The sequence below is a fragment of the Rhea americana genome, unplaced genomic scaffold (genome assembly GCF_003343005.1).
Source record: "Rhea americana isolate MKP2758 unplaced genomic scaffold, rheAme1 scaffold_165, whole genome shotgun sequence".
Classification (NCBI taxonomy): domain Eukaryota; kingdom Metazoa; phylum Chordata; class Aves; order Rheiformes; family Rheidae; genus Rhea; species Rhea americana.
The window spans coordinates 816,900-834,118 of record NW_028185761.1 but is presented as its reverse complement, the minus strand read 5'-3'; the positions used below and the strand labels follow the sequence as shown (position 1 = coordinate 834,118).

Here is a 17,219-nt window from a genome sequence, read left to right as displayed (position 1 = left end):
ATGTGGTTAGTTAAATATCACAGTAAACATATTTTGCACATGTTGTTGCAATAAGTATGTAACAAGGGTAATAAATTTAATAGCAGCAAGTAACGATAAGAATTTTACTATTGCAATAACTATACATATACGTCTGTGTACATAAGCATGCATGTATATCTGTATACTTATTAAAGGCCAAATCACTTAACAATTAATAACTGAAAGATATTTCATTGAGTTTTCTTGGCAACTAAAGCAGGTCCTACAGAGAACCTTGCTTGTATGCAGCAGTCCCAAAATTTTATTCATATCCTCAGACTAGCACTTTGACAGGACATTGTGTACCTYGAATTCTCCCTCAGAATAGAGATGAATGTCACCTATTTTTATAGGACTTCATGTACTGGTGCTCCTGTTGTACAGAAAAGAAAGCCACCTTCTTAGTAAATGTTACCTCTGATAACGAGTTGAAGGATGGGCATCCCCTTGGGCCAYTGACAGCGATGCTGCTGTTCCAAGAGCATCCTAAGGAGTAGCAGCTTGCGTCAGAAATGTTTTTACCTCTAATAGATGTCAAGCCTCTGAAAAAGCAGGTCAGGGCAGTAGCAAGACGTAACCTCTAGGCTCTGAAAGCTGTAAGGCCAGGACTGCCCTGTACAACACCTGAACTAACCGTCCTTCATATTTTCATTGTGTGGCACCATGCYTAGTGAATAGGACCCTACTGCTTGGTTTGGCTTTATGTTGTCCTGCCAACATACACTTCCACCCAAGATGAAACTTGTCTCTATTTCATGCTAGCTTACTTGGCTGGAACACAGGAAGAGTTCACCAAGGCACAAGGATGGACTATGTCACCTCTTGTCAGCATGCCCACCTGATGGCCAGCTTGTTGTCACAGCAGCCATGGCTGGAGGAGAGCTGTGGACTAATTACTTAGAGAAGTGGGTCAAATAACATTTTCCAAGTAGTGCGTGGCATATAGCAAAGAAAGCCGTTGCAGAAAGGATAAGTGAACCTCCTGAAAACAACATATTTCAACCACATACAGAAGCTGTAGGAATTATTCCCACAGACCTTGCTGCAGACCTCCAGCTCTGGTGTGTGGGYTGCAGAGGACATGAGTCAACCTATGGTTGATTCCCTTTGATGCCTGAGGGCTGATGCTTCCAAGGTTACAACTCTCCCACTGAAGGTGTCTGTCCCAGGGAACCATCACTGACCCTACAGACCTATCCCCCCTCCAGAGCAAGCTGTCTACATCCAGTTACAAAGCACTTGGATCTCTGGTTGTGGATGGTGTCCTCAGAGTCAAAAGATTATTATTTCACTGTTAAATTTCATTCAAAGTGTCTTTAATAAGGTGGAGACAGTGTGCAAAGCATAGAATAGAGGGGCTGAACAGAGCAGAAAAAGCCAAAGCTGATGCAGCCCCTGCAGCAAGCCATCCCCAGAACTAACCCAGCTTGGAGGGAATGAACTAATTTAATGGGGAAGAGAGCCCAGAGGAGAGCTAATGTGTAATGTGGGTGACCAGGGATCAAGGCTTGGGACTAAACACAGGAGCCAGGCAGCATAGATGTGCCTATGTAAACCCTGTGATTGAACCTAAGGACCCTGGGAGGAATGTCACACCCTGAAGACTTGTAGGATCATGCTTCCAAAGCTGCTTGCAAGCACTAGGGCCGCAATCATTTTGCTAAACTCATCATGCACATATGTGCATACTCTACACTAGGGCAATGAGATGGTGCAACTGATTAATCCAGCTTCAAAAACAGGGTCACAGGTCTACGCTGGTCACACAAGATCAAGCTTGGCCCATGTCCTTCCAGAGGCTCAACCCTGCCAACTCTCATGGGTTTCCCACTCTTTCATGGGAGAGATGAGCAGTCTTGGCTGGCGGGGCTGGCATGGAAACGAGCAGAGGAGCATAAACAGAAAGCAAAACTCCCAGCTACCTAGATACTCCAAGGCATCACTGCCAGTATAAGCATCATTATCTTGAGATGACGTTAGTCCAGTTGCTTTTCAGAAATAATGCTAAAAAAAAAAAAAAAAAAAAAAAAAAACATCCCAGCAAGTCAGAGATGAACTGGCAGTTTTTAATCACTTGCAAAATATTAGCAGTTGACCACGTGCTCACCTCATGCTTAAAATAGGTTGTATCATGTCAACAGGATGCCCATCTCTAATTATAAATGATATTTCTCCAGACTAAACAAAGTTTGAGGATTTTATATTTCTGTTCTGTTTCTTCTAGCTCCCATTATAGCCTGTTCTTTAAAAAATGCATGAAGAACCAAAAAGCCAAGAACTCTGCTCTGGCCACTACCTCTTTTTCTATTCCAGTTACTGTTCAGTGAAGCTTGCCCCTGGGCCCATGGAGATACTTTACATATCAGGATCCTGGCCTGCCTTGATGCTGATATTGGTGGAAAGCAGGACAAGACTGTTGTCCAAAACGTCAGATTTGCTGTGTTTCCTGTCCCATACGGTTCCTGGAGGTCTCAGGCACTGGATTTTTAGTTGTCCTGTGGGGACATGCTGCTTTTAGCCTCCTCTAATACTAAGCTTGGCTTAGTCCTCTAGGATATCAACCACAACCTCCCTCAGGTCCACCTGGCTACAGACCATGAAGACCTTCTTATTGCAAGCTGTAGACAGCATCAGCATGCAGCAAGGCAGAGCCAGGGACTCCAAACAATGCTTTTTTGCTCAGTGTCCACCTTGAATATGACACTTTCAAAATCTCCATGATTGGGGAGTGATCACCCCTCTTCCCAAGCACCGTTTTTTCTAGTCCCAATAAGGTGCTAGTGTCTGTATTTCTTTTTCTGTCCAGGGTGAGCCTGCTCTCTGTGGTCTGTCCTACTCTTCTGTCACATGCTCCCCATATATATTCATATCCACTCATTTTTTCTAAAGCTCAAAGTCTCTTTGATCCATGGCTTAGCTCTGGGAAGAGTTCCTCATTCTGTCCTGCATGGAAGCCTTGTCCTCCCACCCCTTGATTCACCCATAAGGATGACCAGMCACTGTTACCTTATCTCCTTTGAAACCACAGGTATGCCTCTATGACCATCCACTTATATCTGCAGAGGAGACATACCTGACCCTGCTCTAAGCTCTCCAGCTCCCCACAACCTGGTAACCAGAGTAGCTGCAAAATCCACCTGAAAAGCATAATAAATGCATGGCCAGTGACGCTCCACACTCACCCATCCAAATGTGGCTAGGAGAGGATCGACTTCACCCATGCTACAACGCAGTGATTTGTCAACTGGGCCTGTTCCCGGCTCATTTTGTCCCTGTTTGTTGTCAGCCTTCTCCATACACCACCTGATACTGAAGCTGGCAGGGCTTCCAAACTGAACAAGAAAGCAACCTGCAYATAACAGTGCTTGAGACGTTTGTGGAGTCTTGAAGGAACATTGCAAACCACATGGAGTGGCAGAYGTTGTTGAAACCCCCAGCACAAGTAGATACTACTGCAGGATTTAGATGAGGTAGCTTTGGTAAATGACTTGGGAATAGTCTTCTGCAGAGTGRGAGAGTAGAGAAGGAGACCCAAATACAGTTGTGGAGGGAATAGACAGGTGTGGAAGTTGCTGGGACATGTGGTAATATCTGTAAGAGAAAAACAATAGGAAAAATGTGGGCAAAACACCCAGAAAAGAAAAAGTATTACACTAGAGCTGCAGAGATTCTAATAATTATTGGAGGGTGAATGCGGTAAAGTATCGTTTGTCTTTGGATTTTGAAGGGTCAAAAGTGTGTTTGTGGTCATCTGGTTTTATTTTCTAATGGTTGTGGGCTGGAGACTCACACCAGTCCCAGGGAGATTTTTAGGTGTGGCTTGAATGCAGGAAAAGTTGTCAAATTAGTATCTCAAGAAGGCAAAAATTTAGGCAGAGACCTGTTTTCTTGCACTTACCCTTGCAGCTCTGATGGTCAGAGACAGTCTGCATCCAGCAGCATCCAACCCACACTTTTTGAAGTATCTCTGAGCTTTGTGTGCTATCATCTCCAGGGATGTCTTCTAGTCTGTATTTCAAATATCACAGGCTTTATCAGAAGATTCAGGAAACTGTGTTCCATGTGACAAATCTGGTTTATCTTGACATGGCAAACCAGACAAGACTGATGTGGTTTCTCTTGCAAATATTTCTCATATCTCTGCCTGCCACTGAAATAACAAGAAGCTCTATGAATCAAATGGTGCCAAACAAGCTGCAGAACAGTTTGTTCTGTCATCTGTGTTAATGGGTTAAACATCATATTTCTGCCTTCAAATCTCCTAGTCAATTCAATATGTGAAATATCATCCTTTCTTCCTCCTTCTTTTCATTTTCCTTTGAGCTGAGGAATGAAGAGGAAAGTTGGTCTCTCCCTTTGCATTTTTAGTCCCTGCTTTTGACTTAGACTTTATCAGTTACCATGGAGATGAGGAATTTTCTTTTTTATTGTCCCTTCTCTTTCCACTGGCTACCACGTTAGCTTTGGGCAGGTGGTGCCTTACTGTGGCAAAGCCACAGTGAAAAGATTACTGGTGCTATATCTGCAAGACCTTAAAGCTGACCACAAAATGGGTAGCTTTCAACTCTTGTGGAGAGCATTTCCCCACTGTTGGTCAAGAGTGTGAACTGTCTCATTCTTTGCTCCAGCTATACTGATTATTCAGGCAAATGCTGAAAAATAGAAGTTTGCAACCAAAATCCTAGGAGAAGAGCAGTGACTTAGAAATGCTCTATTTTTGTTATGTTCCTTAAACCCTTTGATCCTTCCCATAGCCCCTTGATCCATCCCTACGTCATCACTTATTGAATGCCTTCCCCCCCCCAACAAACAGCTGGATTCTGGATTATTTCCAAAATGTCTTTACTTCCTCTTAAAGAGATTGGGTTTTTTTGAATTATCTAGTATTCCCAGAAATGATGTATTTGGTGATTTTTGCATGAATGAAAAATATTGAAGCTCTAGTTCCAACCCTAAGTGTGCTCCCTCCTATGTTTCAGAGGGCATCATGGTGTCCCTGTGCTCAGCAGATCACGTGAAACATAGTCTTGGAGAAGAAAAACACCTGGACCATCTAACTAAACCCCCTACTAAAAAATGAAGCAGGAGGTACAGTGGGAGATATGGGGGAATGACAGTTATTTCAGTGGAGAGGCAAAGCAATTACAGGGCACAAACCTGAAGGAAACAGCACCTTTTAAATCCTTCTCTTTATCGGTCTCTTTGACTGTTCAACACCCTGAAAATTTAGTTTGAGGCTAAATACATCCTAGATTTTGGAGGTGGGCTGCACTTAGGAAAAGCTTTGGAGACACTGCACAAGCTCCATTTCTGCAGGGAGGTTTCRTGCACGGGAATAGTCAAATATGAAGAATACAGAAGCATAAATAACTACACTCAAACATATATCAATAGTCCCCAGTTAAACACAGATAGAGGGCCAATGGCAGTAGCACTGAAGAGTTGGATGAGCTAATATATATGACCTCTTGGTTTCCATTTCCTTATACAAATTTGTAATGCAGAATGATGTCATAGATGCAGGAGATGCTTAAATGTAGACATCTATACGGCAGACATCTAACAATGAGCCACTCAATCCCAGTCTTTCATAACTCATGGAGAGAAATGGAAGCCCTTGGTCATGATTCATCTCATTCTCCAGCAGACATCAAAAATGGGCCAGATGAGTCACCTGCAATGAGCTCCGACTTTCTCCTGTGAACATGAAGGGAGTGGAGAGTGACTAACTCAGACCCAGATTCAGAGTTAAAAAGAGTGAGTCCTTCTCACAGTCAGGAAACAGAACATAGCCTAGATTTTTTTTGCTGGCTGTGGGTATACCTGCTGCTGGTACAAACCACACCTTTCTACTCCAGGCTGGATATATTTCACAGTCACTTAAAATATTTTTCAGATTTCCATGGGAGAAGTCACATTTTGGAGTGGGGAGTGGGGACATTTCTGGAGGTTCAACAAACGTTATCAGTGATTTTRCCATTCATCTGTTGCTTTTGAACCTATGACAGCCATCACTCCACTGGACTAAATCCCATGCAGGATTGCTGCCCTGATGAACATCTGTACTCCTACAAAGCATTTCCTTGAGCATGAATGTAGAGATATTTGCTATCAAATTGGATCCAGCTTCTGGGATTTTATCCCATATCCTTTCTTCCCATCCCCTCCCCCACCCCATTATATCTAGAAGATCATTTCTTGTTGTCTGCCTATGCTGTATCATAAGCATCCCCTGGCTGCACGAGTGTACTTCTTGGGGTTTACTTTCTAGTGGTAAGAGTCTTCTGTATTTATATCAGGATCAAAAAGGAGAGAAGGTATTTTTTATTAACTGTATCCGTCTAGAAAGTCTCTGTTCCTATGAAGACATCTCACTTGATGAAACATCTTATTGGATGAAATAGGTGTTTCCTGGTTGCAGAATTACAGGAAGAGCCACATTGTTTATTGGTCCATATCAACATTGCTAAAATATAGACCTCACTTGTTTTCAATTGCCAAGTAATAAAGTCTTGATTAATGATCAGTACACTCCACAAGGGATTGGTCCTTTTTTCTAAAGGATGTTTTTCTAATGGATATTCACTAAATCAGTGAATATCCATTAACTGCAAAGGAGTAATATTAGAATCATAGATCACAGAGTCAGTAAGGTTGGAAGGGACCTCTGGAGATCATTTAGTCCAACCTCCTCACCCAGCAGGATCACCTAGAGCATGTCAGATAGASTTGCATCCAGGCGGACCTTGAAGATCTCCAGAGAAGGAGACTCCACAACCTCTCTGGGTTGCTCTGTCACTGTCACAGTTAGCTCACATATCAGCTTATGTCAGATGAAAAGTGTCAATGTAAAATTCTCATTGACCTTCCATTTTCTCCTGACACACATGCCATTATTACTCTTTCAGCCATAGCACTGAAGAAGTTTCTCACAATTCACATGTGGTACTCCTCCACTCACTCTGTGATGTACTACTTCCAGCTCAGATCATTTCATCCTTGAAAAATGTTGAGAATTTCTAAATAAAATAAGATGCCCAGTGCATTGTGCAACATGGGAATTTGCCATATGCCTCAGGATTCAGGACACAGAAGTCATTGGAGATGCTCAAAGAAAACATCGGCAATATCTTTCCGGACACTGAAAAGTTCTCTCATCGATGTGTGCAGGCAACACATAGGACAATTCATTTACATATGCTTTGCCTGCCCTCTGGTGGTGAATGGCTGCTGATTAATTTTGTACRTACATATATGTATATGCGTAAGCATTGGCATATGTGGCAGAAAATTCTTTAATTTAAATGCACTTTAAATCTAAACACTGCAGAAATGAATAGTAGTCARTTATTGCCATTGACTGTAGTAGTCTTTATTCCATCTCACTATAACAGTATTTACATGTAGTTTAGTTAAAATAATTCAGTATGAAAATTAAAAAAGTATACTTAAATATTCATTCCAGCTTGGGGAGAGCTGTGGGCTGTTCAAGATTTCTTTTCCCYCTATAAATAAATCCTGCTGATACTGGGAGAGCTGTACAAAATCAAGAGCAAAATGTTTTTCCYGACCTAGCTCTTATAGCAAATACAGGACAGCATAAAAATAACCACAGCAGCATGAATATACTTTTTCTTGCACGGTGCTAGTTTGGGTTACCAGGCAAGYGCAGAGAGAAAGATGGCCTCCAGCTGAAAGCAGAGTCTATGCAATTGCTTGGAGGAGATGTATTCCTTCCACGCTTCTGCAGGGTTTATTTTCGATCCAGAGAGATACCAGCATGGTGTTTCCACTCCTTTTCCCTTGGAGCTGCAAACAGCAGAGGGATTTGCCTTGGAGCCCTCCACGTCTTTCAGCATCCCAGACTCTGTGTACTGCAGAAAGGCAATCTGTCACTGGCAAGGCAATGAGCAAAAGCAAAAGAGTTCATAAAAATAGTGGTGTATTTTCAGAAAGAAAAGAAGGGTTTAAATAGCAGCAGACTCATCCTCYCCTGCTGAGGCAGCTGCAGGACCTATGTCTCTTCCCCTGTCTTCCCACTAACTTAATTTTCCTCTGTGGACTGTATCTCTCCTGGCTGATCACGAAGAGGAAGGAGATGGGATGGGATACTCCTAGGCCATCAAGACCCGGAGTGAGTCCTCTGCTCTGCCGCATGCTGCCAGTATAAGGCATGAAGCATTTCACCCTCCTCTAGTGAAGGAGAAGAATGTGTCCAGCACCTACATATGAGCTAATGAGGATAAGTATGTAAACAATGTGCAGCTCTCGGGTCTTGTATAAATATAATATGCATTGCCCCCCAAAAGTGTGCTCCCAGGCTTTTCTCTTTGGGTATGATCTATTATATTTGGAAGGACAGCGAAGTTGGCTTCTCAGGCTGTACTCATGTTCAACTAGTTTGTAGATCACCAGCGGGAAGCAAACCAGAGAAATTTCCGATCTAAATGCCTTAATTCAGTATTCAACATTTCTAAGTGAAATTATAGTCTTCCCCCTTTGAGAAATCAGCCTTGAGCCCTTGGAGTCCTTGCGTTCTGCAAGCCCTTCTGTAGATTTTATTATCCTGATCTCATATTTGCCTTGGACTGTGTTTCAGAGCTACGCACACGGATCAGGACACAATTTCGCTGGACTCACATAAACTAGAGAACATGGAAATAGTGTTCCTGGTGTCCAAAACAATCATTTCCAGCTCATTAAACAGTGTTGTGGCCATATTTTGGGGGGCTTTTCCTTTGGCTCATATTAACTCCATTAATACCAGCAACCAGTTCCAGGGTGATGGACTCAGGTGTCTGCTCTAATCAYTGGTGGTCTATAGGCCAATGGGCACCATCCCAAGCAGTCTCTGGGCCATGTCTGGAGCCAGGGAAATTCCCACCAGGCAGTTTTGGGTGTTTGGGAGGAGAAGAGAGTTTAGTAGCTGGCTTCCGTGCCATAATCATGTCATTTAATCATATAGAGGTAGCCATTGCTTTCTGAGAAGCATTAATTTGCGCTTCTTCAGCAAGAAGCACCGTGCAAGGTGGTTGGCTCTCACCAGCTGAGGCCTCCTGAAATTTCTTGTTTGCATGGATGTGGAGAACAATTTTCTAGAGACCTCTCAGGACATGAAACCTACTGAAACCCACCACAGCTAGAGGACTCACCAGCTGGGGARATTCTTCACTCAGTATCTTTCCATCTATCCCTTTTCTACCAGCTGGTGACATAGGAACAACCAGGACAGATTCATCTCACATAAATGAAGTCATTTTTGTCAATTAACTCTAACCCCATCTGGTCAGGAAATTATTATCCTCATGTTTCCTGCCCCTTTCCACCCAGACCAGTGGTGGACGGTTTGTTTGCACCCTTCCAACCCTTGGTCGCCAGAACAAAGAAATAGCAGTGACAGAAGAGAAGAAGTTTTTCAGGGTGATATTTAATCTTCAAAGCCAGAGTGGAGGTGTTCGCTGGGTTACCCTGCAGATTGGGCCTCAGACCTGGACCCACCATGAGTATCGGTCATACCTCCTTCTAGTCCTAACCATACTGATGCAGTCAACCAAAGTAAACTTGGTGACATGTCTTTGCGAATAAGCTTTGGCACCTTATTCGGATAACAACCTATGATTATTCCCTCCAGTGCTTTCTCTGTGATGACGGTGTTTGGGGAACTAGCGTTGCAGATTTGGCCAGGCAGATAATCACCTCCACAGGGAGCCCACACATGTAGGTTAAACAAAAGCTTTATTTCCACTCMGTGCTCCCGGGACAATGTGCCAAGATTTCACAGACGGATCCAAACAAGGATTGGCAAGGAACGCTTTGCTCCTGTGATGCTTTTTCATTACAAACAGCCCTGAGTCACAGTATGTATGTTAAGAGCCAAACTTGAACTTCCTTTAAACTCAGAAGTGCTCAGATTAACAATTTTCGGGTTTGTACCTTAAAGCAACAATGTCTCATAGCAGAGCTCACTACAGAGGAGTGCAAGCTGTTTGTTTCGTGCTTGCACAGCACCAGATTCAAAGGACTCTCAGGCCATGGTCAGAGCCCTTTGGTATTGCTACACAACAAATATTCAATAAGCCGTGACATTTGGGCTATGTGCTATACGGACAGTCAGCCAGAGCACTGCTCCTGGTGAACAAAGGCCACAAGGCTGGAGCTTGAGCTGCKCTTGCTGTCTCCTTCTTCTGCCTACACTTTTCTGACTAGCGTGGAGAAAGATCAGTTGGTTTCCTGAAGGATTTCAATATTTTGAAATGCTATCTCAGTTCCAGGTTTCTGAACAAAAATAAATAAATAAATAAATAAAGGAAATTGGCTATGGAGGCTGGATCCGAGACATCTGCCTCCAGGGTTGCTTTGCAGCTGGATGCTGGAATTGGTAAGTGAGATAGTCCAACAGATGGGCAGCTGAGGTGTCTGGCCGACAAGCTGTTAGAAAACTAGACCCTTTTCCATTCGAAAACTGCAGAACATTTGCAACTTAGCAAATTCTAACAACAACAGCAAAAAGATTCAGTTCCYTAGTGGGTCTTGTGCTGTTTAATATAACTTACTTAAGGCACTCAGAAACATTGGTCAGGAAAGAAAGGAGAACAATGACGGACTGAGATTTGTAGATGACATAAAGTCAGGCTGGGAGAGGACTGTGAGGAATACCAGTGAATGAGGAAAGGATGGTAAATAAAATCTGCCAGTGATGMCCATGAACTTGCACCCAGCTGGCAGCCACTGTTATTTGAGGAGRATGGATGAGGGACACATAAGGTTCTGCCTGTGCGTAGGACCTGCAGAAGCATAGTTTCAATCGCACGGATAGAAGGGGTGCTCTGATGTCTCCCATACATCTGACAAAGGGACAAACCCACTGTTAGTGTGAGGACAAAAGGCTGTGGGGAAGGGAAAGCTCCTGTTACCATGAGCCTGGAGCTGTCCTTGACCTCACCCTGAAGGACACGTCTCTCTAATATCAAGATAAATAACCAGAGCTTCAGGAAAAAGAGATGTGCTGATGTCCTTGCATGAGGGTTTTGGGACAGAGACAGCATTGCTTCATGAGTTCAAAGAGGGATAATGCTGCAGAAGTCTTATCCTTGACCAGACTCCTGCATTTACCTGGCTGCAGTCCCAAACATCTTGATATTTTTTAATGATAAATGGACTCTAGGGAGCGATATTTTTCCTTCCTCACCTTAATATCCTCTAGCTTSAGAAACTTTCCCAGACATACATCCTTGCAGCTGCTTTGATGTCCCACAAACGCAGTGGCCGTCCACATCTTCCTTAGGTCCTTCTGCATCTCCTCATACCTCCACTGCCTGGCTGTCCTGCTGCTGATTTGTGTAGTGTGAGACCCTGGTTGGAGGTCTACCTCTAAATTACTATAGCATATGTGAAGAGGGCTCTCCATAGGTATCTCATCTGCACAGAGAGCTGAAAAGYAAGCTGAGATGAAGGTGAAGAATGAAGCAATAACACAACTTTCAGGCAGAAGGGTTGGGATCTTTACTGGCATTTGGTTTTAATTTATTGTTAAAAATACTGTAGACCCTGTAAGAAATACAAACTATATTCAGACAGTGTATATTGTGCATAAATACATCTACAGCTCTCAGCAGGTCTGCATGGTCACATTAAAAATTATCCTGTAATATTAGCAGTAAACTCTCCAGCAATCACATTGTAATTTTTTGTTGATAAAATTTTCTAGAGTGTGTGCTTCACTATCTCAGAAATCAGCCAAGCGACTTGTCCAGAATCACCTGAGAAGTCTTTTGCAGAGCTAGAAAATTTGCATTTGATGTTTCTAGGCCTTGTATTGCTCATCAGAACAACCACATACTAGTTTTAGGAGCCCCCCAAGAAAAAAAGAGTCTGATACAATAAGCACATTTAATATAGAAAGAAATCTCAAGAGCAAACCTAAACCTGTCTAAACAGAACAATGCCAGGAAAATATAAATATATTTTATAGCTTTTTAAAAGCAGAGGTTATCACATGTAGGGATGAGTCCTTGGCCTCTTCCTGTTGAAATTAAGACAAAAAAATACCACTGGCTTCAAAGAGATTAAGAAGTATCTTGGGATTACTGAAGTCATCAGCAATCAGAACTTTGCTTCACTGTGCCCCTTTCCCACAGATTTACTATTTTATTTTTTTTAATAAATTCAAAGAATGTTGTTTATTTTTTAAGACAACAGGCTGAAGAAAGAATCCTAAAACTGTATGCAGTAAGACTKGTTAAAAACTTCTTGTTTAGATGGTCTTCAGCTGGGAAATAGGGTTTGTAACTAGCCAACTTTCTTTTTACAATATTTGAGTTTTTTGCATAAACATAAACACATTCTTAAACGATTATTTTTTATTGAGGAAATAGAAAGTCAAAAGCTGGAGACCCCAGAACTGAAATATGTGTGTGTAGATCTTGAAAGAGGGAATATATACACAGTGGTAGGTTTGTTTTTTTTTTCCCCCCTCTGTCATGCTCTTAAAAATTTTTATGTTGCTATTTAATAGAAGTAGAACTTTACTCTCCTTCCTAGCAGTTAAATGGGTCAGTGTGAAGTTATCCAGGAGAGATGATGGCAGAGCTTCCTGCATCTACCACAGATTTCTTGTGGGGCTGAGGCAAGCCACTTCTCCAATTTTATGTATGTTTTCTGCTCATATGCATCTTCCTCTACATCATTTTTATCTGTGTGCTGGAAAGTACACGTGTTTCAAAGAGGATTAGCACGAACCTGCCATCCAGACAGGCCAAGTGGCGGTTTCCAGGGAAAAAGTCAGTGAGTCCAGCATCTCCTCTGAACCAGTGATGGTGCTTGTGTGGGAGTGAGGTTCCTGCAGCTCGACGTTAGTCATCTGTGATGTAGGTTTCTCCACCCGAGCTGATAAGTGCAGCTCCCGTCAGTCGATGGCAGGCACTTTTGGGGCATTATTCATCTCATCTGAATGTAGGTGTCTGGGATGGGATTCAGCTTCAGATTAAGACACTCAACTTTAAAGATGTAACTCATTAAACACATGTCTAGTATTACCTCACATCTTAAGGTCTGTGTCCAGCCTGCCACTGCAAAAGGTTCTGGTCTCCTGTAGGTCTTTTATCATACTTTTAATTTCCATCTGGATGTTGTAGATACTCTAGGACATACTAAATGGCACTGAGCCCTTTTGTTTAGGCAGATGAGATGTCTCCATCTGGATGTCTGCATCTGGTGCCATACAGTCAACGAAGCTAGTGACTGAGCTARCCAGATGTAGGCACCTTTTTTAGGGTTAGCTGAACCAAGTCCTTGGTCTGTTTTGGCTAGATCTCTACTGACTGTAACAGAAGCTGAGATACTGAGCAAGGTACCTGCCTTCAGGAGCCCAGGAAACTCTCTTAGAAGTGCCTGTTTCTCTCCACTGACTCTTAGGGGATCCCTGTGTGACTACCTCAGGCTGCTCCATACAGGGCTATATTTTTTCAGATAACTCTCCCCTTGTATMTATTCATGGGTGTTCCTCTCAGTTTGGAGGTCAGTTTCAGCAACATATTGACCTTTCCAAAGTAAAAAAAAAAAAAAACACATTCATGCAGTTCTCTGTTAGGAGGAAATACCACAGCAAGAGCAGAGGCAGCTCCCTGGCACATTCCCAGGCTCTGTGCATCCTCTTTACGAAGCCTGGCACGTAGTGCTCACTTTGAGGACTGTGGAACAGGAAAGAAAGAAACCAACACAATCCTCCACATTATGGAAACCCTCTGATTCACACTCTGTGATGAGACCACTTGTTTTGTTGTTGTTGTTGTTGTTGTTGTTTTAACATGGGAAAATAATGAAAAGGACAGAAGTTATGCAGAAGTTGCTTGACTCTAAACTCACATCTGCAGATCCAGATTACATTCCTCCCTGGAATTGTTCCAAATAAGGCATATTGAGACAAAATTGCCTGGCCCAAATCTCTTCCAGAGGCCTTTACTTCTTGTATGAATTAGCGAATGGAGGGTGAAGACAGCACAGAAGGTAAAAGCTTACCTACGCCCTGTTTGGACAACTGAAGTGTTGTAAAAGCCTTTTGAGAGATGTCTTTCAAGGAACTACTTCTCTCACCTGGAATACCAATTTTCATCACATCGTAGCCTGTCATAAACATCACTCCTGTCATAAAAACAGGTGCCATAGAGTAGAATCTCACGTCAGAGCATGAATGAGTTTTCCTCCCATTTTCACTCCTCACATGTTTATACTCCAAGCAGATTTTATAGCACATGTCTTATACTTGCTGTGGTGCATGAGTTCTTCACATAGTACCTTCCTTAGCTTTGTAGAGTCTAGATTTTCCCATTTTATAAAGATATCTACCATAACCAGGAGATCTTTTGCAAGTGGTTGTTGACTGCTCTTATTTATTATCCATCTAAAAAMCTGTGCTGGGTGCTCTACTGAGAAAGATTTAAATAAGGCTTGAGAAAGGTCTTGATGTTTTCAATGAGGACCTTCTGGTAGTAATATTAACTAAATTACTCTATCTGCAATTTTATTTAGTCTTACAGGAGAGAGAACAATAATTCCCAGAGATTTGTTAGAAGCCAGATGTTGAAAAGAAGTAAAAAGTCTCGAATAAGAAGTGGCCAACAACAAAAATATTTATTTGAGAGTGATAAAGTGCATTCTCTGGGAAGTACTGCCTATAGGCCAAGTGCTGGCTCTTCGCAGAAAGGGATTTTTATCCACTGGAGATTTACTTGCAGAAAAGTGCCTTTGAGACCACTAGCAGACTGAGAATGAAAAAGTGGCATGTTTTAGGATTTGCACTGGTTACATGATGCACTTTTCATCCCCCGAGCCCCACTTCTGCAGGAAAGAAAATCCTTATGTTACTAGTATTGTTCAGTTAAAGACACTGCAGAATATCCTTCTGTGCATCTCAATTTTCCAATATCTTGGCATTCTGTTCTCATCCTGCTTTGGGATGAAAAGCATAAGATGTTTTAGCTATATGTGTGTGTGTGCTTTACATGCAAAACAAAATGTTCTTCCAGTTTAGATCTGGAATTGCGAAGATGACATATTTTGACATTTTGCTCAGAATCACATTTTGACGTTTGGAAGCAAATATTGATTCAAACCAAACTGTTTAATTTCAAAATTGTCATTTTAGTTTGAAAAYAGTATTAAAATGGCATTTGCAGATGAAATACCAATTTGAAATAAAATGTTTCAATTTGAGTTGACATATAGGAACAAAATATTTTGATTCCAAATCCCCCTCTGTGARGGAATGAAAAAATTGTTATTGTTGTTTGCAAAAATATTGCCTTGTAGTTTCCACTGATTTTTMTGAAACTAGAGTTTCCAACAACAAYAACAAAACTATTGGGAAATAGTTAACCTGTGGATGGAATTCAATTCCAGATGCAACCAAATGTGTTTATGTTGCCACATGCACCTACCTAAAACATTATTTGCTCCTTCTAGTGACTGAGATGCTGATGAAGAGGTTATACTGCCCCCAATATCACTTTCCTCGCCTAACAGACCCCCTGCTAAAAATGCACAGATGAAGCCATGATGAATACAGCTCTGAGGTGGTGCCTGATTTTCAACAAGAGATGACTATCAGGATTCATCTGCCTACTCAGTTTCATCCCTCTTCAAGAGCTAAGAAGCTGCAGCCATTACATTGCTTTCATCTGGAAGAGGACTAAATGGTGGGAGTTGGCTCCTATCTTGGGGTTGACTTCAAGGTGTCAGGCCTGATCTTACTAGTTCTTTGCTGTGCCCCTGTCAGGTTGCCTCCTCTGCAGCACTAATCCCAGTCTCCTTTATGCTCTCCATCTCTTTAAAGGTTGCTTTTGTCAGTGTCCTCTTTGTGTCCCTCAAGACAGATTTGAGTTTCCTGGTCAGCGTGTCTTGCCAGTTATATCTGTAGAAAGGAGAATAGAAGGTGTTAGCAACCCTGCTCACCAAGAAACAGCTTTTTATTTATGTCATTTTGTGACAGCAAAAACAATAGAGGTCTCAAAGCCTTTAAGAAGCATCAGACAAGGAGGGATGCTGGTACAGAGCTGTAGRGACACAGTTGTCCCAACAGGTCCTATAACTACTGAAGCTGTTGCATGAGTTAATGAAATACATAGACCATTTTATCCAAGGATATTCACTTTGCAAATGTAAATTACATTCACATGAAAACAACCAGAGGGTTTCAGTTGCTCRTGAAGAACTTCCCTAAGTGTATGTCACTAGCCTGATAAAGCCTCTAGCTGCTGATAACAGTGATTCTCTGTTAATCAGCTGTTTCTCTAGGTTTGAGGCCTTTCACTGCCACAGCTAGGAAATCTGCAGGTCCAGCTGCTCTGAGAGCCCCATGACCCCATGGTCAGAGAACCAGCAAGCCCTGACATGCATCTCAGATCCAGATCCTTAGTGCCTTAGCCTGACACTATTCCTGAGACAATAAGCTCTGCTTAAGAGCTTGACTAACAYGGAGAGGCTACATTTAGATCCAACCTACCATATCGAGGTGGTGGAGCTGTAGTGGATCATATGATATGATACTCCAAGTGTCCATGACACCCAGGTTCTACCACAGGCTGGTAGGCTCAAATTTATTACAACATAACAGGGGGTTCAGAGACAAAATAAGCACCAGGAACTTGCAGAGGGCCAAAAGCTGAGTGAGCGGTAGGGCTTGAGGTAGATCGCAACTCTCTAGCTGACCCACCTTACATAAAGCATCACTAAATCAAATTTACTGTGTACAAGAGAGAGAATTGATATTCTGGCTGTTGTAACCTGAATAAGAAAARTACAAATCCTAATCCATACCAATAATATTGCTATGAGTATATAGATATTAATAAGAAGCCATTAAGAAATTGTTATATACATATATACAGATTATATGGTTTTAAATTGTATGCACCACTGCTATGCACAATGAACAAGCAACAGCTTTAGAATAAGAATACAAGTGAAAGTGAACAGTCATGAGACTGTAGCAGGGATCCCAAAGCATAAGACAGGAGGCCTTGAAAGGAGAGGAGCAGGATGATAACAAAGGCCCCGGGTTTATTCTCACAAATGACAATTACTAATATAAAACTGTGCAGGAACATCATGAAGTTGCCCTAATGCCAGCAGAGGCATAACTGTTTTTAAAGTGTAGATAAAACCCTTTAAAAACAACTAATAACTTTGCAACCAGAACCGGG

General features: G+C 42.2%; 1 protein-coding gene across 1 annotated transcript in view; it reads right to left on the bottom strand.

Annotated features, from left to right (window-relative positions):
• Nucleotides 1-15,789: 15,789 nt before the first annotated feature.
• GUCY2F (guanylate cyclase 2F, retinal) overlaps nucleotides 15,790-17,219 on the bottom strand; it is a 49,565-nt gene continuing 48,135 nt past the window's right edge. The window contains exon 18 of the mRNA XM_085300570.1: nucleotides 15,790-15,928. Coding sequence (XP_085156696.1) covers nucleotides 15,790-15,928 — 139 coding nt within the window. The remainder of the gene's footprint in view (nucleotides 15,929-17,219) is intronic.